This window comes from Daucus carota, chromosome 5 (genome assembly GCF_001625215.2).
Source record: "Daucus carota subsp. sativus chromosome 5, DH1 v3.0, whole genome shotgun sequence".
Classification (NCBI taxonomy): Eukaryota; Viridiplantae; Streptophyta; class Magnoliopsida; order Apiales; family Apiaceae; genus Daucus; species Daucus carota.
The window spans coordinates 40,059,760-40,083,199 of NC_030385.2; the positions used below are offsets into that span (position 1 = coordinate 40,059,760).

Consider the following 23,440-nt stretch of genomic DNA (forward strand, 5'->3'; position numbering starts at 1 on the left):
TCTTTTTAATTAAATATACTAAATGGAATGAATTTTTCTGTACATACATTGAGTTTCAAATTTGACTCTGATCAACTAAAATTTAACACACAATATTCAAAATTTGAATTCGAAGAGCTTCATGCCTCCATTTTAGTTAGTAATTTTCTTTTCTTAATGCAAAAAAGTTAATGTGTGTTGTAATTTGAATACTATCACTCTTTCCCTCAAAGTCTCAAAGTGATGGTTAGTTCTGTCCTATCTACTGATGATCAGGAATTAAAGAAAATAATCAACAAAATTGTAAGCTAATTATTAAGTTGCTTTAATTTTCTTATTTTTGAGCTAGAGTTTTTGTTTATCACTACATAAATATATACTAAATATTGGCAGTTAAATTGAGAAATTATGTAATGTACATTTAATATATATTCTAGAAAAAAAATTGTTATATGTGAACTTTGATCCAAATAAAGATAGCTAGCTTTTTTGGAAGAAATATCAATAATAATTACTATTAACATATATATATTTCACAATTAAACAATAAGAAGGAATTTTTGGAGAGAGGCCTTGAAGATAGAAAAAAGAATAACACAATTAATTTATATATTCATTAGGTAATAATTATTTTCTTAATTGCAGAGGTTTTAATGACAGTCTCTTTCTTCATTTGCATGTGAGAGGAATCTGAGGAGTTACACATTCTCTAATATTAGCCGCAGGATTAATCTCAAGATCATTGTCCAAACAAAACTTGTATATAAATTATGCACACATCATTCTCACATACACAAAAACTCTCTAGCTAGGTCTCATGGAAAGAGGTGGTAGGGTTTTGGGATATGGAATATCAGCAAAGAATATGAGTTCTCCTCCAATATCAGCCATTGATCGATTTTTGTTTGGTCAAAAGAACAAAAAGATTGTGGTTTCTAGGGAATCACATCATGAGTTTTACTCTAATCCTTACCCATCCTCTTATGGAAGCTTCTTGGGCAATGATGTTTGTGATTATGGTACTACTGGTGGTGAAGCTGGTATGGGAAGCTTTCATACCATCAGTTTCATGGATGGGATTCAGAGTGGTCTTGATTCCGAAGACAAAGCGAGGGGAGGGAGTGGTGATTTCTCCACACACTTGATCAAAGGACAGTGGACTGACGAAGAAGACAGGTTCTTACATCTATTTTTAATATTTATACAGTAACCTTTTGATATTTCAATTTGAAGATATATATGTTGATTCATGTAGTTTAATAACTATTCGTAGTGATCGATGGTTTATCATGTACTTGAATATTGTTGTTTGTTTTGAAATGGCATCATAATGTTTTTGATGGTGGATGAAGGAAATTGATTAGGTTGGTGAATCAATTTGGAGTGCGAAAATGGGCTCAGATAGCCGGGAAGATTCCGGGTCGTGCTGGAAAACAATGCCGTGAAAGATGGCACAACCATCTTCGCCCTGATATCAAGGTGAGTATATATACATATATAATATAGTTTGTTGTCAAAAAATTGATCAAGAACTAGCTGATTAAGGTCTAGGGTTTTAATCTGAACATTTTGCAAGTGAATACATATATTTGATCTGGGATATGGTATCTAAGAACTGGATTCTATATTGACAGGAACTATCTTTCAACTCTCCAAGTATCTACTTACAATTATACACTTATGTTCAATCATAAAACAGAAAGGCTCCTTGTTGCCTAATTTTTAGCTTCTTTACATATTTATTTAATGAGTCCTCTATCCAGTCTCTGCAAACTTTGAGTTTCCTACTTTCCACTCATGAGTTTTCACTTGTTCATGTATCTGTTAGCTCAAAATCTGATTAATAGCTGCTGCGGTTATGTTTTATGAATTAATGATTACCTTATCACCTTCCAAAATTTAAGCCAATGTTAAATGCCAACCTATCCTAATTAATTAGCTTTAAGTATTGTTCTTATCCATGTATTACACATATAATGTACATGAAAATCAGTGCTAAATATGTAACCTAGCTCTTGGTAAATTAAATAAACATCTTTGGTCAAAGTAATTAATTTTATAATTTATGCAATATTAATGTAATTATATTTTGCTGCTTGACATTTCCCTACTGCATTTTTATTTGCTGCTGACGTTTTTGTAGAAAGATAATTGGAGTGAAGAAGAGGAGAATCTGCTAATCGAAGCTCATCAGAGGCTTGGAAACAAATGGGCGGACATTGCTAAGCAAATCCCGGGAAGGACTGAAAACTCCATCAAGAATCACTGGAATGCCACTAAACGCAGACAGAACTCGCGGCGCAAGAACAAGAAAAACGGAACAAAAAATGGGAAGCTGCGACCATCCCCATTGCAGGAGTACATCAAGGCCACATCATCTCAAGAACCTCCTAATAATAACTCCGCCAACTCATATCACAGCACCACCGTGTCGAAGCCAAACCCTAGCATGTCGTCGACATCGGTCTCCAAAGGCTCATTACTCAGTATCATGGACCTTGCTGTTCCTCAATCTCCTTCGGAGGACTCGACTTGCATTATCACAGAAACATGTGATGAGGAGTTGAAGTTCATGCAATCCCTTTTTGCAACTGAATCCGAGTCCTCTGGGAATGATAATAAAGAAATGAAGATGGTTCATGATGCAATTATGTCGAAAGACGAGAGGCCTGATCTGATGATGAGGCCGGACCATTACCTAGCTTCTTTGTGGGCTAGTGAAATCACATCTTCTGCCAGTACCAATGCAGCTTATGATCAAGGATGCAATAATGAGTATGAAGATCTGACGCAGCTGAAGAAGGAAATGGATTTGATTGAGATGGTTTCGTCTTATCGAAATTCCCTCTGAATTAATCTGGCGTTCGACTGGCGTACGTAGTACATATTATTTACCCTAATGCTTTTCTTGTTCATGTATAGGTTTCCCACTGAAAATGCTAATCATGTGAAATAACGGGTGACAGTTTGTTTGATTTCTTCTTCCATAATAATGTGTCATGTTTCAAACTTTTGACAATGTTCCGCATATACTAGCTATAAGGTATTGTCTTCAAATCGTTTGCTTGATTTTTTCTTCCAATTAATTTCGTTTGCTTGATTTTTTCTTCCAATTAATTTGTCAAAGTTTCGGGTTTATACAAAGTTTCAAGAATTCATCGCATGTCTTCTTGAAATAACATGCGATAAATATTATTTATCTAGATTTATTTTAATATATTAGGCGAAATGTAATTTTTTAGATACATGTACGATGGATAAATATCATCTTGATGAAAAATTGTTGTTTTGACTTTTTTAATGAAAAATCGCCAAACTTGAACAAATTTAAAAATTATTGCTTTAAAATTCTTCAATTTCTTGTACATAGTCTATATCTCGTTATAATATTTTCACCTAATACGTTTTTATTTTCACAAAATAAAAACAGTTTCATTAATCAAACACAATATAGCGGGGACAGAGTAGCCCGACAAAACCACCCAACTAGGTTGGAAATCAAATAAAATAATTAGCAGTTTTGTTTCCTAATCGTTTAACACGCAAAATTTTAAAATACTTAAAATTAAGAATGTGATCAAATATATTTCAAAACGATATTTTTAAAATCCATTTTGTAGTTTTTAGTTTAATATATATATCAAACAATATTAATAAAAATTAAAGTTCTTTTTAATAATAATTGATGTATGTATAAATATGAAAATATGAGTAAACTTTTTTTGTAAAAAATAACATTTTTTTAAATATAATTTTGACATAATATTTTTATTTATAATTTAGTTTTTTGAATTTTATTATACCAATCAGGATATAATTAGACGGGTAAGATTATTATATTTTAATAAAAATAAACAAAAATTAAATATTATGTAAATGTTAAATTATCTATTCTGAGATTTGTGAGACGAGTCCACTCCACAATCTTGCTGAAAATAAACTCTATCACTTGAGTTATGCGGTCAGCTTCGCTTCTGTAAAGTTCACGTCAGTATACCGGGTAATGAGTCGATTTCTAGTCGATGTGGCCGAGAAAATTGTTTTGGAGTTTGAGTTTGCCTTTTATGAAGTGATCGGGCTAAATTTGAATTTTCTTCCTTTTTAATAAATCAAGTTATTAAGTTAAAACTTACCCCGCCCCACAATACAAGTTTATTTTGGGAAAAAAATTGTCCCATATCACTTGTCCACTTTTAGTTTCCAATACAAATTTATTGACATTATTACAAAGTTATCCTTCTTCAAAATTGTAAAATAATTAATGAGAGTTGAATAAGAGTATACATTCATGCATTTATTAGAGATACAATCAAGAAAATTTTATCTAATTAATATTTCTTTAATATGCGTAATTTTTTCAAAATAGAATTGTATTGTATGGTGAAATTTGCGGGACAGAGGGAACATTTGATAATATTTGAATGCTATAATTAATAGGTCCGTTCATATTTCATCACGAGTGCTTGACTATTTTCTGTTTCGACCGGACGACCGTGAAAAACTACTCTTCATCAAATCATCAGGTAGATTAACAACTTCTCCATGATTTGAATAGCATTGATATATCTTTTTAAATTATTTTTTAATATTTATATTTGATTATTTTATAATTTGAAATATGCAAATTTTGACATTTTAGAATATTTATTTTAAATATATGTTAATTAGTGAGTTATGAAAAAAATTAATATTTTAAAATTAAATATCTATAATATATATTATATTATTAAAGAAATATTAAAATTTAAAATAAATAAAATTCACCAAAAATAAGTATATGAATGAAAAATGTATAATTTATTTTTAAATATCAGCCGACTAAAATTTATTTTTTTTAAATAATATGCAAATATACATGTTTATATTATAAAACATACTTTTTATTTAAAAATATATTTATATCATATAATTTCGTGTATCTAGTCTAGAGTACTAAAACTGAAAACTCATCCGACAACAATTCATTGTTTTACTTGCATGATCGTGTACTTCCGTATTTTATATACCAAAAACTGAAAATCAAACACTAAATTTTCGTATCTTGATACAGTGTCTACAACCATGTATGTTTTAAAATTTTCGTCTGCATTTGTGGAAAATTGAGCATGGTGTACTTCCAGTTAAAGATTTTTTAAGCAAGAGAATTCATGCCAGTAATTTCAGTGTCATGTGTGGATGGTGTGGTAATCAAACAGAAAGCATTCAGCACTTAATGAAAGATTGTGTTTTAGCAACTTGGGTGTGGGAGGATATAGCTTTATGGTGGGATATTCCGTTTAGCAGATTTTGTACTGCCACCTTCTCGTTGAGAAATATGTTCACATTGGTGGAGGATGTGGTTCTGCATAAGGTGTGGAAATCAGTCGTAGCAGCGGGTCTTTGGTATATCTGGATTAGCCGCAACAATAAGGTTTTCAACCAGGTAAATATTGATCGCAATACTTTATCAAATAACATTAAACTGAGAGGGTATCGCTGGTCGTTGATATCACAAGGAATAGAAGAAGATTGTTGGATGACTTGGAAATCTAATCCTCGATTGGCTGTCAAAAAATTGTGGCTTCTAAAGAAAGATCAATTATGGAAAAAATGCCAGAGTAAATATGATTTAATTTGCATGGTGGATGGAGCTTTTCTTCAGATAAATAAGGCAGGGATTGGAGGTTGTATAAAAGATTCAAGCGGAAATCTTTTATATATATTTTTCGGACCTTACAAGGCCAAGAATAGCTGTGAAACAGAATGGGCTGCAGCGGTACACATGATTAATGAAGTAGTTGGAGACAACAAAAATTGGAGGAGCTTATGTTTATGCAGTGATTCTCGGGAAACAATTCTGAGATTAAAAAACATAAAGCTTAGAAAAAATTGGCAGGAATTGGGGCTTCTTACAGCTAGAGAGGATAGATTGGATAAAATTTCTTATTTGCATGTAGGAAGAGAATTTAATATGGAAGCAGATGGATTGGCTAAAGCTGGTATGTCGAAAAATAGAATGGTTCAAGGCTGGCTGTAGGAGGGAGATTAGTGCTTATTGGGCCATTTAAACTTTAGTCAAATCTAATTTCTTTTCTCTGTGATCAGTACCACGATGCAAGTCTGGCCTTTCACTGTTCCTCTATGTCACTTTCTCGCAGCCCAATGAATCTTTCTCGAGGTTATCAGGGTTGAAGATGATTTTGAGGGTCCGCTAGTGCAGTAGGAGCAGAGGAGGCAATCTGGAATATAATCCGGGAGAATTCAGACAGAATGCAGATGTCAGGCAGAGTGAATTTCACTTCTAATATTCCATCAGGGAAGGGGAAAGAGAAGATGCAGTTTGGTAGTAGTAGTTCTTCTGCGAGATGTTAAATTGTTTTATTAAGGCTTCTCTCCTAATTTTCAATCGATGCTCTTATTAGTAGTAGATGATGTTAGGTTTCAGTTCTGCAGATAGGTTCTCTTAGGTCTTGCATGGAGAGGAAGCCTGTAATGTTTTTGTTTAACTCTTTAATGGCTTATCAAAAAAAAAAAATCTTGATACAGTGTGTACCAAATTATTGGCTCTACAATGTCAAGGAAATTTTGATGAACTCATGTACAAGAATGTAATTTGTACATATATATGATATAACCAAAAATTAATTCCAGCTAGCAACAATGGTAAAATATAGACTGAACAGGAAGAGCATAAGCAAGTGCAAAAGCATAGATGATCCTCTGGAAATATTACATGAAAACAAAATATATATCAAGTATAAGTTCTGAGACTAACTGCTTGTTTGTCTTCAACTTTGAGATGCTCCCTTCTGTGTATGTTGTAGCCATTAGAATTCTTACGAGTTCCAGCAGCATGTAAATTACTGACTATCCTTTGAGTATTTGTGTTCTCTCTATCCTTTGACAGCTTTATATAGCAAACTAAACCACGGCCGGTCAGGCCATTTTAGCCTTTGCAAAGAAGACCCCGGCAAATAGACCTGTAAAGTACATATTACATTTTCATTAATGACAAATATATATAGTTCAAACTCTACAATTCAAACTGCCCGAATCTCAGTATCACTTGGTAAATTACCGAATAGTATGCTGAAGAGATTTGTGAGGCTGACGGGAACCTTAAATAATACGATGCCAACTATAGAGATAGGTATCTTGTTCAGTGAACCGACCAAACTATCAAAAGTGTCAAGACATATACACAAATGTCAATGATCAGGAGCACAACGATTAAAATACATGCAATAGAGCAAGGGAAACTCAAGCAACATGCCAAAAGCTCAACAAGAAACAAAGAGAATCAACACAAATTAATCAATTGTAATCAAATTAAAAAGTGTGCAAACTCTTGTGTTTTAGCAGTCTATTGTGTTGGATGCAAATTTTACCTGTAGGTGGTTGGACCAGTTTGATTAAGAAACCACATAGATGTGAAGCTAATTGAGAGTCCGAGTACCCCACTGGCTGTTGCCACCACCCAAAACATAGGCATCTTAATTACGTCCCTGCCAATAAGATTTTTAAGTTTGATGAGGATACCAGGATAATAAATATTGATAACTGATCTTTTACATATAAACTTTTCTTACGCATTAATTACATAGTCCCATTCATTGAACAGAAGAACCAAGAAGATGCCAAATGGTAAAGATAACATATTATTTAGCAAAACCATTGAAACTTCATTAAGAGATCCAGAATCAGTCAACAGCTTTGCTTTATCCATGACACGGCGCAGGGTAAGCTGTTGCAAAATTGAGAATGCTTTATTAGTTAGTGAAAGTGTGAAACACTTCATCTGGAAATTACACTTCAAATTATACATACATATAGGTCACACCATCAGGAACATATTCTGTACACAATCTGAGTAATAGTAGCCAATATAAAATGAGTGGTCTATCAGAAACTACATACCGAGTAGCTTGCAGTCAGAACACAGTTCGAAAACTGCCATGCATAACCCACAGAATCAAATGTGAGATCTGTTATGCCACCAGTTATTGCAGAGATAATCTGCAATCCGCCAATGACAGAACATAAGGTTTCTAACCATGAAAGAAAAAACAGATATCATCCGTATCTAGGATATTGACATCAACTAATTAAAACTATTAATATCACTTTATTGTAAAGTTGATGTAGGAATTCTAAATTTACATTCCAGTATTTCCTATGTCAGGCATAAGAAAAGCCAATATAACTTCAAATACAGACTGCTAAACCAAAACACTAGATCCTAAATCCGGAAATACTAGATTTGAAATATATATATGACAAGCAACTTGATGAAATGAAGGATGGGATCTAGTCACATTAGTTATAAGCACAGATTAAACCCTGCCACATTGTATAACATAATAAACAGGATAGCCAAATGTACTATAGCCTGTATCCCCCAATCAGATTGTGTATTAGACTAGAAATTAGGAGCTGAAACAAAATACCTGAAAAATAGCAACGGGAAAAAACAAAACAGATAACTGTACAAGAGAAGAGATTATATACCATGAGAAACATGGCAGCCCACACTTGCTGATTCTGACGCTTTCGGAAAATATATAGTTCACCAATTGCTGTTAAAATATTTGTCACGTTCTTCAGAATAGTCACCATTGCAATATTTATGAATTTCAAACTGTAAATTTTAAACAAAATACATTAGGATGCATCAATAACACAAGATTGGATATCTTAAGAAGATCCAACTTTAAGGTCCATTTTGTCAAAGGGAACGTGGGCATAGTACTTAATTGGAGCACAAAAGATTACAAGATTATAATAATACCCAGGCTTTAGTATATACCTGTACATCCCTGATACAAGCATAGCCACAAATATGATATTGACTGGAAGCCACACCCGGATCAGTTTCCAGTTCAACTTCTCCACTGTGACTGCTCCAAACAAACTCATAAGAGCAACTAGTATACAGCTAATGAGGTTCTGCACGAGATATGGCAAGAAGTTAAACCTCGTGGTCAATTTGATTGAACAAGGAATACAAGTCTGAATCGAAAATATAAATTATAATATATTAAGATGGCCAAATTTGCTAGATATCAGTTGTCTGCCATTATCCTTATGGGAAGATAGGATAAGAGGGAGGTACCTGATACAACATCAATGATATGCCTGCATTAAAGGCATAACTTGATAAAACAATTTTGTTGAGCAATATCATGCTGCAAGATGAAATGCAGTATGCTGTCCCAGACAATAGAGGTCCAGTGCTTCTTCCAGATCCATGCTCTCTCTTACCTTCAGTACTATTGGTTCCAGCATTGGTATCTGCTTCTGCTCGATTTGCTCTAGAAAACCTGCCCAAAGGAGGACACTCTAACAATCTTTAAATTAAATCATGCAATACATCTAAGGACTTTATTAGGCATTAATATAAAAAAAGACAAAAAGGATCAGTCTGCAAACAGAAAAAGAAAGATTTTAGACATGCGGGAACTGAATTGCAGAACTACATCATACAATCTGGATAACATGAAAATTAAATCTCTTGTAAGGTTATATTTGTTTTAGTTTTATTACATATAGGATGGGAGTACACGACTATTAATCCGTAAACCAATTTATCTTACTCTTGTTCTGAAAAGAATGGGCAACAGGGCAAGGATTACTAATCTATGAATTGGCCGGCAAGAAAGGGTACGGATCAATATATCAGTAATATTAAGACAAAATACGAATACGAAAGTCCAATTGATAATTCATTTGATCTAACAGAAAAACAATGAACTACTTCACCTGTTTTCACTTGACGTTCTTCGTTCTTTGGGCGTCGTTATATTGTTCTTAGACCACTTCCCTTGCCAAAGGAAAGTGTCCAGCAGCTTGTGTACCACATTCACTTTATCATTTGAGGCCCTAAATTCCAGCTCCTCAATGTCTTGGCAAATAACCGTATCCAACTTCAGCTCGGTCGGCATGGAACTGATCTAATACTGCATAAACAATAAAACTTCATATGATCACCAACACTAATATGTTCTCAGTTCTCTATTCTAAAAATATATATTGAAGTGATCTCCGCATCACAAATTCATTCTAAATATAGAATTCTTCAATCGATATCACATCTTTACCTATTCTGCGATTCCTCTGCTTAACATGTTTCCATATGCATCACCGAGAAATTAATATACGAAACGAAACAGATTCAAGCTCTTAACAATTAATCAACAATGCTAAACATAATGTAGCATCAGCAATCAATATGCAATTTGCGCATTCTAGCTAGAATTTCTCTTTCAAACAAGCAAAATCCACAGCAAAAACATATCAAACCAGCAAATTTCAAATATTCATTCCTAAATCCAAATATTAATAACAAATAAACATTAAATAAATTAATAGCTAGAAAAAAAAAAGTTGAAATAAGCAATAAAGCGCTCACCAGATAAATCCAGGGGAAGTCTGAGTAGTAGTATGTATAACACACATCACCTCCATTAATTTATGCAATGAATCACTATATACAATCAACTCATCAATATTCACCATTAAGTTAGTTAAAACACATTTAATTAAACCTCGAGAACTTAACCAAACACTAAAATATTACACGGCTAAAACAATTTTATTCGAATTTTAAAAAGTGCAGAACAATTGTTTAACGATCACGTATATACGTGGCATGATGAAGCGAACATGAAGAAAGGACGGGAGAGGCGTGAGAGAGAACGTGAATGAGAGTGAAACTGCGGGAGAAAGCAAAGCGAGAAGCGTGGATCTCAAGTATGAGCATGATAGTAGAGTCTAGTGTAGCATATTTGTGTAATTAGAGCATTATAATTAGGGTTCGTGATGTATAAAAAAATGAAAGGGAGATTAATGTAGCGACAATGCAGGTGTGAGAACGCGAATATACAAACGATTTGAATGGGAACAAATTTCGAGGATTAAAGTCAAACTATTCGAATCTCCTCTTTAAACAAGAGTGCACTGGAGTATTTGTTTTTAAAGATGGGTCATGGGCTCATGGCCTAGCATTCATATTTCAAGAACGTCTTGAAACATACTGTCTTTTAAAAAATCCAACGACAAAGAGTAAAAAGAAAATTTTCCTATGTTGAGAGTTATTTTCTGCTAAACGCTTTGTATCCAGCTAAATTTTAATATAATGAATATTTCTTTATCTATCTAACTAAAAAAATGGTTGGACGATGAATAATCAAATTTTGATTATTTAACGATTATTTCCGCTTCCAATACAAATGGCGTTGTCATAATATTTCTGACTTTAAAAAAAGAAAAAAAAATCAACCAACGTGAAAAAGATACACGTTGTTCAGCGAGCTGTGACGGAAAATTGTTTTAATTTTGAATGTTGAATTTCTCATATAACATTTAAAACACAATAAATATTAAGAGATACATGAATGTAGTGGATCGCCACTCATTATAGATATATTTTACCACAATCTTATATAAAATCAATTTAATCATAAATGATAAATTAGGAGTGTTGTTCGGCAAAATGATATAAAATTTCGATTATATGAATTCATCGAAATCGTAAGTTTTTATACCCGATAACAGTAACATTAACAGTGAGTATATTTTCAAAATATAATATTATAATTAATATAATACATCACTTTAATATGACCATGTTTACTAAATTCGACAAAGAATCAAAAGACGGTAAATGTCTAATAAGTAAGAAAAATACATTTTCTACAATTTTTATTTCTGATATTTTTTCTGTTTTAGCTAAAGGTTTCTTGGATGCTTTAGATTGTATTCATTCATTTCGACAGCATGAAAGAAAAAGAAAATAAAATGTAATATTGTAAAACAAGTATGAGAAAATAGTGAACAAATATAAATTAGCATAATTATTTTATCACTTCATTGCAGGATGACAATGAAGTGGAATAAATATTCTTTTCAAAACACACGAGTTAAATTCATAATTCAAATATTTTGAAATAAAATAGTTGAAAGAATGAAATATAAAATAGTATTTCTTTAATTAATCCCAATTAGAATATGGCCGTTCATTCTCTCCTAATCCATTCCATCCATTCCATCCATCCAGGTGAATGCAATCCAGACCTGAATGCAACTCCGAAACTCAATTCAATTACAAAGCAGCTCTCCTAATTCATTCCATCAATCCATCCAGGTGAATGCAACTCCATCCACCTGGATGCAACTCCGAAACTCAATTCAATTACAAAACAGCTCTCCTAATTCATTCCGTCCAATCCAGGTGAATGCAACACCATCCACCTGGATGCAACTCCGAAACTCAATTCAATTACAAAGCTGCTGCTCCTAGTTTACAGTTTAATTCATGATATTATCTCACTTTCATTTTGTGATTGCGCAAGGAACAACATTTCAATTTCTTAATTTTCACATTATAAATTTCAATTTCTTAATTTTCAAAGTATTAAATTTCACAATGTTCATCGATGACGGTTCAAAATACTCTGCACTTCTTTCATCTCATCTCATATTTGGCTCAATATGTCATTATTTTCTAACTAATCTATCGAGGCATTGCACTCCATTGGCACGATAAATGTAAAACTAACTAATTAACCTCTAACTCATCACAAAAAATACACAGAAATTGTATAAAGACTACTCATCAATTTCTGTAACCGACACCAAAATGAAACCTCCCTGTTCCGTGATCATTTAAGGCATATTCCAGACGCAAAGGTCCAAATGGAGACTCCAAACGCACACCTACTCCATAACCATAACCATTACCAGGCTTTAGTCGTGCTCCAGCAGGATCGCCTGTACAGAAGTAACACATTTATTGACCAATAACAATTCCTACACATGATGACAACCATGACATCCAAGAGGTTGCAAGTTGCAACTATTTCAAACCATTAAAAAAAAATGGCATACCAGGTACCGCCGAGGCAGATCCAAGATCAGTGCCACAATCGGCAAATACCACCCCTTCTAAAGGCTTCAGCTGCAAACATATGATGACAATTGACAATAAAATCATAATATAAATTTTAGTAAGGAAGTTGTATGAATCCATAAAAAATGATTACGTAGATCAAAATATGCACTCCAACTATCCTTGGCCATGTTTATTTCACCATAATTAGAACTCCCTAATTATCAGCTCAAATAACTTTAAGGTCTGCTAATTGCTATCTACAGCCTAAGTATCAACATTATTTATCAGCTTAACATGCATCCAAGGAAATCTAAGAGATTGGGAATGTGACTTTTGTGATAGGAAATTTGATGAGGAAAAATATGTCGGGGAACAGAACTTACTCCTTTGTGACTTAAAAAAACTAAGTAATAATTTCTTATAACTACTACAATAATTTTTATTTTTATTTTTAATAATTGGTGATTATAAATCTGCAAGTCATAGGTCTATCTCAGTATATAGGCATTGTTGCTTTTCAGTGTTGGGGATGGGAGAGTCTAAGAACACCTACCAGGGGAAAAGACATTTCTCCGGAGCCAACCACATGCGAACGACCAGATCCAATTGCCCCCTCTTCGTATCCTCTCACACTGTTAGTTCCACCAATGGGAAATGCTTCATGAGGAGGAAAATTACCCACCATGTGGCCACCAGACAAACTGCAAATAAATACTTCTAAATATGATAACAATCCAAAAAATTGCTCTGCACATGGAATGAATAATATGAAAATAAAAGGTGACACTAGCAAAAAGACACCTGCACTCGTTTATCAAGAAACATAAGTACCGGATATCACATAAGAGAGAAAGAAAAATTGCACCAGAGAATTCATTTTTTCCAGTCAGGAAAATAGGACAGACTGTACCAACCTCAACCTAAGACCTGTAATACTTAAAAAAAGGAGGCATCTTACCCAAATGAGAAGGATACAGGACCAGCTACAAATCCTTTTCGTGCACGAGCAGTGACTCTGTTAAAAGCTAACCATTCTGTCCATACAGGAAGCCCTTGCTCCATATTTAGTACCAACTGTAAATATGAGAGCAATGACAGCAACATAAGGATGCAAAACACAATGTCTAAGTCTAACATTAACCACAAAAACTAACCATCGAAGAGCCAGGGCCACCAGAACCAGTGTATACACTCTCAAGTTTAGCAAGTAACATTTTGTCATAGGCATTACCGCTGAAACAATGATTAAAAAAATGATATATAGTGCAGCAATGACATAGTCACCAACCAAAAATCTAGCAACCAATATACAAGCATATAGGTTCAAAATTGGATACCTTGCAGTGAGTGGACTGCTGTAGAAATCCCTTATGATTGGATTTCCTCTATCATCACGAGCACCAGCACGCTGTGAGTTTAGAACATGGGAAAGCGTTATTAGAAGTGATACTAGTACAGGGCTCAAGCCCCTCCAAGGTATATAATATCTAACACGTGAACAATGGCTGTTTGTTCCATGGTACCAACTCGTGCTCAGAAAAATTGTGATTTGTGTGAATCCAAATTTCATTTACTTTATGAAAACAAGATAACCCCATACTACCATACTTCAGTAGTTCCATTGAATTGCCAACCACATACATGATACATCAGTACCTTAATATAGGGAAGGCCCCCCTGAGTAAAAAGAACATTTTTATAAATTAACAAACAAATCTAAAATATTACCTGAAAAGTAACTCCTGCAGTTCCACTCCAATTTGGTCTAAAGGGACGGCTATATTCAATGCCAGCTGTGACGCGGCCTATGGTAAGTATATTACCATCTGGCTGGGAGTAAACAAGACTGCCAGGGGTTTTCGAATTCTGATTCGGCAATGAAAATACAATTAGTATTCACAGATTATTCCTCTCAACAATAACAAGAATTTATATCAAATATTTATATCTCAGATTACCTGAACCATGATTGATCTTGATGTTCTCTTATCGTCTCCTTCAATCCATGGGTCTGTGTAGTTTAATCTAAAAAGTGAATCAACTTGGCCCCTCTCAAGTGAGAGATTAAGCTTTTGATTTCTTCCAAAAAGATTTCTATGATGAATTGCACAACTGTATCCATGGGGTAAAAGCAAATGGCATTTCAGTAACAAGGATGATAATATGAAAATGTATTATGCATTCAGCCCATTGCAGGAAAAAAAATGGTTACAGGCCTACTTTACATGGACTTTAAAGTTAAATGGTGAATAATCCATGTCAGACACATACAAGGAATGACCCTTGCGCTTGAATGTATCAATGTTCATGTAATTGCTTTTACTCTTAAATTAGAGCTTAAGAAAGATGATGCGGTTGTCAATAAACATATCTAAAAAGCATGTGGTTGCATCATATCTGACTATTAAACAACTTTCATATTATTTATTTTAACATTTGAAAAGTTGATTATACCATTTCTGGCAATACAATGTTACATTCACAGGTGACCTTTTACATAATGCATTAACCAAACATGAAACATTTAGGCAGTATGCGCAACAATGAAAAACACATTAACGGCAGATATTTAAATACAAAGTGGACAACAGAAGTCTGGCGAAACATGGACACAAAAACTTGGTAATTAAAGCTTATCGAGTTGCTTAGCATGGTCCTAAAAAGAGGGTAAGGTAATATTAATATCACAGATGCAGTAGGCAAATTCAAAACAACAGCACTCTAATCTCATAGTGTAGTGATATGTACCTGCCAATTAATCCTGCAAGAGGGCCATTTGCGATCCTGCCACAGAAAGACAAAAAAAACAAATATTATCCATGATACAACCAGCAATTGAAAATAATTTAAAATTTAAGACAAACAATTCTTCAATCGCTTTGGGACCATGTGCCCTAGAAAAATAACTCACCCACAGAAAGACATAAAAAAAAACAAATATTATCCATGTTACAACCAGCAATTGAAAATTATTTAAAATTTAAGACAAACAATTCTTCAATCGCTTTGGGACCATGTGCCCTAAAAAATTACGCACCCACTTGATATTCCACCCCCAGCAGATATGCCATGACTTTGACGTTCTACCACATTCATTGTTAAATCAACCTTGCCTGTATCTGAAATAGGAACAAAAAATAATTCAACAAGTACAGATGGTATGCCAATAGAAGTATGGGGATCTATACACATGGGCATAAAATGCATGCAGTAATTCATATTACCTCCAGCAGGCTGTGGAACAATACTAACATCTTCCATTATACCCATTGTTAGCACAGTATCCACATCTCTTTTCCCTTGAAGCATACTGTAGACCTAGATAAGTATATACAGTTACAGATAGAGATCATGTCAGTATGCTGAGTTGGCCAACAATCTTCTTATAACAAAAGCGGAAAACTTCCCATAGATTGCACCAAATGGGATTAAAAAGAACAAAGTTAATGAATGTGATTTCAGAATCAAGAACATTCAGAAAACACATTAGAAACGATAATACAATATCTGCTACAGAAACTATTCGCCCAATATTGACAGGTTAGAGAAGTAACCTCTTGGAAGGAATGGCTAGATGTAACAAAAGGAAATCCTTACTATTGGCATATAGGTTGCAAGTAAAAACTGAATTATCCTTGCAACACAGATATCTAATTAGGGTCATAGATCCTTCATCTGGACAACTCATATTGGACTGGTAAAATAGAAACAAGCAGATAGGTAAAAGACAGCAATTCAGCAAATTAGCAAGTATAATGTGAACTTCAGGCTTCAGCATATAGTTTGTTAATGGGCAGAGGATCATATAGGGACATACATATGTACACACACACACACGCATATATATATTCATCCTTGTATAGCAACTCAGTTGTTCACTGATAGAAGACAAAATCCCTATACGTGGTAGTCAACATGATTTGAAATTTTTGATATCCATTTGTCTGTATTCGTATTCGAAGTAATGTGGATATTATCGGTATGTAAATAAAGCGGATATTATTTATATCCAAATCTGACAATTTTGGATACAAATACAAATAAAAACTAATTTGTATCCAATAATATCTGAATTCAAAAATAAAGCCAAAAAAATTAAATCTGAATCTGAAAATAAATAAAAATATAATATTTATCATTATAATAAACTATGAGCAATGTTTTTGTCCATTAATTAATATATTTTTTCTGAGATATACTTAAATGCATAGATTATTTTAAAAAAGAAAAAATATGATCTGAGTTATTAATATACAATAATAAATATATATCACATTTTAACACTCAATTTTTTAAACAAAATTATCAAGTTGTTACACCATCAACTTAAAAAAATTCTACCTAAATTAAAAATATATTAAGGTATATCCAGATCCGGTCCGGATATGGATTCGTATATCATTTCCAAAATATTTGTTTGACAGCCCTACCCAAATGTTTTTTCGAACAGCAATAGTCAAATTGCTTTAACACAAGGATGATATTCTAGAGCTAAGTAGAACCAGGCAGATACGACAACTATTTTGATATGATAAGTTGTACTTGTCATATTTTTGGAAAGATTTATATTACACTTTCAGGTTAATTTATACAATCATATAAGCGGGTTCCTTTCTTTATTGTGCTTGCAAGAATCAATCATTTAAGTCAAATATATACCTGCCCCTTTTTCGTAGTTAGTTGGCGAAGTATAGTTTCTGGCCTTGTCTTCCCTACAGTTGGCTCGCCACTGAATATGGGGAAGCATGTTGGTGGTCATGAAGTTCAAAAATATATACAGTAACACAGTACCTAAACAATGTATAAGATAGCAAGAAGGTTCTTACGTCTTGCGACGAAAACGTATGGATATATCATTAACCTCTGCTTCGGAAACTTGTAACCTGATTATACCCCCTGAAAATATCTCAACGCCAGAGACCTAAAAAAATGAACAATATACAATTAGTTACTAATAGGGATATTTCAATCAAATAGTGTGATATATTTGACAGGCGGTGAAATAGTACAACGAACCAATCCAAAAAGACCTCGATCCATGTACCAACCATTGATAGAGTCAATTACATCATTCAAACGCCTTATGTTGACTATTTTTCCTGCATAACTTGGGACCAAACAGCACCAGGTCTCATATCAGTGGCCACAGAAATTGTATGTATCCCCCAAACTGGATAAGTGTATATATTATACAATATACACATTCAATATGCATGTTCAGAGAACCAAAACTTTATAACGTACCATATCCACCGCGAAAGGCATCTTCCACAAACTTTGATGGAAGAGCATTTGCTCCTTCACATACTAAACCTCGGAATTCTTGGTTTGGTTCTACCTTTCAACAGAAGACTTGCAAATTTTAATCTTTCCGTTACAGAAGTAGATAAGTGTAGAATCATACTAAACATCAATAAAAGTTAAGCTAGCATAGTTGCTTACCCGATATCCGTAAAATCGTCCTAAACATCAACAAAAGTAATGCTAGCACTGTTGTTTACCCGATATGCATTAAGAATCTTTTGAGAACAAAATGAAATATGCACGATATGCATTGAGAATCATATAAGAACAAAATGATATATGCATATATTATATACAACTTATATTAGGATTTCTTATCAGTCATCAGCCAAAATAGGAATAAAAAAGGTAACAGGTCTACTTAATTTGTTATCTTTATATATACTGCAGGTCTAGACAGGTGTAAGCCGGAATGTCTGAGAATGTTACGTAATCCACATAAAAATTATCTTGCAGTTGAACAGATGAACTGTCATTGTGTTATAGGAATAGGACTACAACTAAAGTGCTGGGCACATTAACTGAAACTAGGACTGCCACACAGTTCTTTCTCGGCAGATAACAGAATATCTATCCACAGATAGATATTAGGGTAACTTTGAAGTTTAAAAACCTATGGCCTGCAATGCATGCCAGAAAGTAAAAGATGAAGCTATATTTCTGAAAACTGGAGCTCGTTAGCCACTACACCCCAGAGGAGCAGCAAGCAGGATGGATGGATCTATGGACTTGAGCTGCTGGCCCTTTATATATGCAGCAGGAAATCCTCAACCATATTAGTATGACCTGTACTTTTTGTAGGTACTCAATGAAGAAGAGGCGAATAGACTGGGTCCTAAATAGCATTAAATGCAACAAGGGCCCATAAAAATAAAGGCAGCTCGATGGTGGTATACTGGTATGACATGGTTAACTTCATGGAGAAGATTAAAGAATTATAACAATGGGAGAGCATCACAAGTTGGAGTCATGTTAAAGAGAATGCCAAGTATTGGGACCTGGTAGCATGAAATGCAACAAGAACCCATGAAAATAAAGGCATCTCAGTGGGAGTACACAATTCACATGGCTAACTTCAAGAAGAGTATTAAAAGATTATAACAGTAGGAGACCTTTAAAAGTTGCAGTCATGTTAACGGGAATTCCAGGTGTTTACCAATAGCCTCAGCTCAGACTGATATTGCCATATATCTCATAACAAGCCTGGAGGTGATATTTCAAGAAATCTCAGTATCAGCTTGCTGCTTGCCTATTCTAGCCGGCTCTAAGTCATATGGGTCATCACAATCAGGTAGAAGGGTTTTCACAAACAGGTATTGCAGATAAGCCCACTTCATATTCATCATGAACCACCAAGCATGTAGGTAAGGTACCATGATCTTTGGAAAAATATATATTCTGCATAACTTTCATATAATCTCAAACTCGTTATTCCTCACTTTCATATAATTTCAAAATCTTTATTCCTCAACCAGCTTTAGATAATTCTTTCACAAAGAACCTGCAATCAATTACAAGAGACACCTTCTACCATCCACGACACCTCCTACCATCCACTGGCTTCGCCTCAGTGTTACTGTAAGGTTTTATTTTCAGAAAAAAACATTCTGCATCAGTGCATCCTTCCTCGGGCCTTTCTAAAACATTTTTTATGATCTTCCGCTGCATAACAAGTAGGGAAATGAGGCTAGCTGGGTTTCCGTTTTTTAAAATTTCCAGTAGGCTCATCTAGGCTGTTTGGGAGGGAAATGTTGTGGAAAATGTAGAGTAATGGCCAAGTTAGGAGGTGAAGTTAAGGGTTTAAGGTCCATCATGGTATATAAGAAGAAAGAACTTCCGTCCACAGCATGATGAAATGTTCTTATCCTCCCCACCCCTCCCCTTTCTTTTTCTCCCTTCCTATCACACGCTCTATCTCACTGTTTCTCCCTCCAGTTTCTATATTCTCTACGTTCAATCTCTTCTATCCTAATTCTCCACTTGTCTCCCTAAATTCTCTAAGTATCCTAAAATTTGGTCTAGTCTCTTACCCCTCTTGCAAATAACTAGTTGTCATGTATGATATATAGATGTACAACAGTGTACTGAAACTCAAGTTGCTTAAATATTAGTTGCTGAAATTATCATTTATGCCACGGCCACACAAGTTTATCTTCCCTGCAATTTTAGAATAACACGATACTTAAACCATCTCAACTTATATGTCTACTTCACACATTTAATCATATAACATAATACTGAACAGCCAGATCATATACAAATATATAATTGTGTAACCATCATACCTGAAACACTAAACGAATACCATCTCTTGTATCTACAGCAACAGGCATACAAGAAGAAAAATACCCGCTGCCAATAATTCTGTGCACATCTTCCTGAACTTCGTGAATCGTAAGCGCGGAATTTGGCCTGCAGGTTTTTAGTGCAGTCATGGCTTCATTCTCTAAATCCTTCCTTTCAAGTTCCTCGCCGTCTTTATTTCTGACAAATACCTCACTAATCAAAACCCGTTCTTCATCATTCTGACTTGCAGATTGGCTCCCAATCTTTGGCGGAGTCATTAGACTCCCCTCATCGGGGCCTGTCAGAGCTAAGGAAGCAGAAGATAAGAGCAAGGACTTTAAGTGAAATGGATTTCTTTTGCTGTGATTTTTGGTTGAATTGAATATATTACTTGAAGGTTGGAGTGAATTAACAAACTGGGTGAATGGGGTTTTGACAAAATCAACCAATTGGGTAAAAGGGGTTTTCACAGAATCAATGAATTGCAGAACTGAGTTATGGTTGGAGAATTGGACTGAAGCAAAGGGAGAGATAATGTGATGGTGCTTTCGTCGAAGGTAATGGGAAGATCGAAAAGAAGAAATTTTCATGGAAGGTAATGTGAATTGAATGTCAGCCTTTTGCGGCATTGTTTCACAAGGGATTTTGATTGAAGATGAGATGAAGCGAATGTTGTCATTTTGCGGCATTTTTGATAAACTAAAGGAGATTGGCTACAAGATTTTAAGAGGAAAAGAGTAAGGTACAAGCTGATTATAAATTAAAGATACTGAGAAGAGATTAGATGAGACATCGCCCAACACTACAAATAAACACAAAACCACAAGCAAATTGTGCATATTACAGTCAGCATCAGAAAAATATAAACATATCAGTGCATAAAGATTAGAAAACATGCATCAATCAAGAGCATAAATGTAACTAGAACTCTAGAACAGCATGAGTTGATAATAAATCAAGATTGCTACCAGAATAGAACTGCAAAATACAAGACTGAGTCAGCACAAAAGTGATTGCATATACTATAGTTGTTTTATTCAACAAGTTACTTGAAGAAACATCAGTAAAAGTTGTAGCCAATATTTACATCAAGCAAACATAACAATGCTGACTGCAAACATTAAATTCAAGAATCGCATGGTGAATTCTTCGAATCATAGCATATTCTGATAGCCTTTTTATCTACACTGAAATGCATATAATTAAACTAATTCGCCTCAAGTCAGGACTCAAGACCTCTAAATTATGAACGTATCATACCTATACACTCTCTTCCTCGAAAGGATTAAATTAATTAAAATCAAAAATAATTGCTCAGTAGAATTGAAGAAAATAAGATATATAACTTGGTGCTGCAGTTACCACTTCGCCTGTTCTTTCCTCCATTTCTTTCTAAGCTCGACCCTTCACTCCATTTACAACTAATAATTTATAAAGCTATACACATTGTACCGCATTTACTCTTGTACAGATCACTAATCCCAATCTACGTAAAATTCTAATATTAAGTACCCCTATCCAAAAACAATAGTTTATTACTATATGTCTTATTTCCTGATTGTATTTACAGTTTCTAATGTTTTATTTGATTTTACAATACTTCACTAACGCAAAAACTCGATAATGTTCATATCTGTTCTCCCAAAAAAAGTCGTGTCTCCAGCTATTTACACATTCCATACAAAAACCTAGGCATGTACAACAGAATATCTACAAAATTAGCACAAATTAATCTAACAATACATTAATTTCATAGAAGTAGTACAATATTTAACCTAACATAACAAAATATACCTACAAAAATCGTAATATAGGGCAGAATTAAGAAAAGTCCCTACCGCCACTGTGAACAAGGGCCTTCGGAAACTGCAAATATATAGACACACAGAAGGTTGTAAGTAAGCATATCGGCGAATTTAAAGAGTAGATACGAGGAGAGTGTAGATGTAAGATTAAATTAAAAGCATATTCTACAGAATTTTCTTACTTGGAGTTGGAGACCGCTGCGAAGAGCGAGAGAGTGAAATGGGTGAGAAGCGTTTGTTCAGGAGGGTTTATAAGTGGGTCATTCAACACAAGAAATACAAAACCAACTTAGCAAAAAAAAAAAAAAAAGAAATACAAAACCAAAAGGCATTAGGAAAACCGAGAAAAAACGGGCAAATGAACAAATAAATAAATTACTTTAATTTAATAATTAATACGAGTGAAATACAAATAGGGTGAAGTTTTATAAAACGGTTTTTCTATGGTGTGCCCATGGGCACACACTAAGCACCAAAATTGATAAATTTGGATGGTTTCTATTAGCTTATCTTCTTTAATAATGGTGGACCCCCCTGCAGTTGCAACAACCACACCAATCAAATCTCTCCAATTTTATAAATGTTAGTGCTTAGCATGTGCCCATGGGCACACACTAGACAAACCCTTTATAAAAAGGTTATTGAATCCCATACAGCTGAGCTCCTCGAATTTGGTAAATGGTCCATCCTGCTGTCATTCTTTCTTCTTTCTTAAAAGAAATAAAAATTTAGAGAAATAAACATTTTTATCATTCAACTGTTATCTTTTTTAGAAACTTATTACCAAATAATTATTGTATTCAACATTATCACTCGCGTTGTGATCGTTTATGAGTTTAGTCATTCTGCTAAGTTTTATAATGAAAAACAATTTTTTCAATCACTCAACTGTTCATATTTTTAACAACTTGCTACTAAATTACATAATAAAAAATTTTAAACCACTAATGTTTCATTCGAATTTGATTATAAGCATTCAATAATAAAATTATGTTATGGTCGTAAAAATTCAGCTACCGATACAAAATACATATATGATATATCTTTGCATATCAATTTTGGTGCGAGAAAACTCTAGTTTAGACTCTACTTAAAGCCTTCTTATTCTTTAACTATTGAATCATTTTGATTATTCTATATGAATATCTTCTTGGATCACCTCCAAAATAAATAACACTACTTCTTTGAATAAGTTTGG

At 33.8% G+C, this 23,440-nt stretch overlaps 3 protein-coding genes across 7 annotated transcripts; 1 reads left to right on the top strand and 2 right to left on the bottom strand.

The window, feature by feature from the left end:
• Window positions 1–796: 796 nt before the first annotated feature.
• LOC108221758 (transcription factor MYB119) lies at window positions 797–2,830 on the top strand. The gene is made up of 3 exons (XM_017395616.1): window positions 797–1,155; window positions 1,332–1,458; window positions 2,123–2,830. The coding sequence occupies exons 1-3, from the start codon at window positions 797–799 to the stop codon at window positions 2,828–2,830; spliced, it is 1,194 nt and encodes a 397-aa protein (XP_017251105.1).
• A 3,702-nt stretch (window positions 2,831–6,532) lies between these two features.
• LOC108222277 (GDP-mannose transporter GONST2) lies at window positions 6,533–11,365 on the bottom strand. Of its 2 annotated transcripts, none has more exons than XM_017396197.2 (10): window positions 10,367–11,365; window positions 9,718–9,914; window positions 9,071–9,278; window positions 8,765–8,904; window positions 8,467–8,596; window positions 7,876–7,974; window positions 7,548–7,702; window positions 7,347–7,463; window positions 7,037–7,134; window positions 6,533–6,938 (listed from the first exon to the last, which is right to left on the bottom strand). In XM_017396197.2, the coding sequence occupies exons 2-10, from the start codon at window positions 9,897–9,899 to the stop codon at window positions 6,895–6,897; spliced, it is 1,173 nt and encodes a 390-aa protein (XP_017251686.1). In that variant the 5' UTR covers window positions 9,900–9,914; window positions 10,367–11,365; the 3' UTR covers window positions 6,533–6,894. The 2 variants fall into 2 exon arrangements, with proteins under 2 accessions (XP_017251686.1, XP_063949140.1); XM_064093070.1 differs by lacking the exon at window positions 10,367–11,365 and adding an exon at window positions 10,056–10,355.
• Window positions 11,366–12,393: 1,028 nt separating this feature from the next.
• Window positions 12,394–22,550, bottom strand: LOC108223079 (outer envelope protein 80, chloroplastic). Of its 4 annotated transcripts, none has more exons than XM_017397145.2 (18): window positions 22,425–22,550; window positions 22,276–22,303; window positions 20,437–21,239; window positions 18,092–18,185; window positions 17,864–17,946; window positions 17,674–17,768; window positions 17,507–17,576; window positions 16,072–16,165; window positions 15,885–15,966; window positions 15,596–15,631; window positions 14,806–14,959; window positions 14,576–14,713; window positions 14,185–14,255; window positions 14,002–14,080; window positions 13,806–13,921; window positions 13,401–13,548; window positions 12,844–12,913; window positions 12,394–12,726 (listed from the first exon to the last, which is right to left on the bottom strand). In XM_017397145.2, the coding sequence occupies exons 3-18, from the start codon at window positions 21,124–21,126 to the stop codon at window positions 12,572–12,574; spliced, it is 2,175 nt and encodes a 724-aa protein (XP_017252634.1). In that variant the 5' UTR covers window positions 21,127–21,239; window positions 22,276–22,303; window positions 22,425–22,550; the 3' UTR covers window positions 12,394–12,571. The 4 variants fall into 4 exon arrangements, with proteins under 4 accessions (XP_017252634.1, XP_017252635.1, XP_063949138.1 ...); XM_017397146.2 differs by having other exon boundaries at window positions 22,232–22,303; window positions 22,425–22,507; XM_064093068.1 differs by having other exon boundaries at window positions 22,236–22,303; window positions 22,425–22,501.
• Between the last annotated feature and the right edge of the window lie 890 nt (window positions 22,551–23,440).

Coding starts and splice junctions, on each gene's coding strand:
- LOC108221758 (XM_017395616.1), top strand. CDS start 797: ATGGAAAGAGGTGGTAGGGTTTTGGGATATGGAATATCAGCAAAGAAT. Junction 1,156..1,331: donor TGGACTGACGAAGAAGACAG/GTTCTTACATCT, acceptor TGGTGGATGAAG/GAAATTGATTAGGTTGGTGA. Junction 1,459..2,122: donor ATCTTCGCCCTGATATCAAG/GTGAGTATATAT, acceptor ACGTTTTTGTAG/AAAGATAATTGGAGTGAAGA.
- LOC108222277 (XM_017396197.2), bottom strand. CDS start 9,899: ATGCCGACCGAGCTGAAGTTGGATACGGTTATTTGCCAAGACATTGAG. Junction 8,905..9,070: donor TATCATTGATGTTGTATCAG/GTACCTCCCTCT, acceptor TATCTCGTGCAG/AACCTCATTAGCTGTATACT. Junction 8,597..8,764: donor CTTGTATCAGGGATGTACAG/GTATATACTAAA, acceptor TAAAATTTACAG/TTTGAAATTCATAAATATTG.
- LOC108223079 (XM_017397145.2), bottom strand. CDS start 21,126: ATGCCGCAAAATGACAACATTCGCTTCATCTCATCTTCAATCAAAATC. Junction 15,632..15,884: donor GGGGGTGGAATATCAAGTGG/GTGCGTAATTTT, acceptor TTTCTGTGGCAG/GATCGCAAATGGCCCTCTTG. Junction 13,922..14,001: donor GTGGCCCTGGCTCTTCGATG/GTTAGTTTTTGT, acceptor TCATATTTACAG/TTGGTACTAAATATGGAGCA.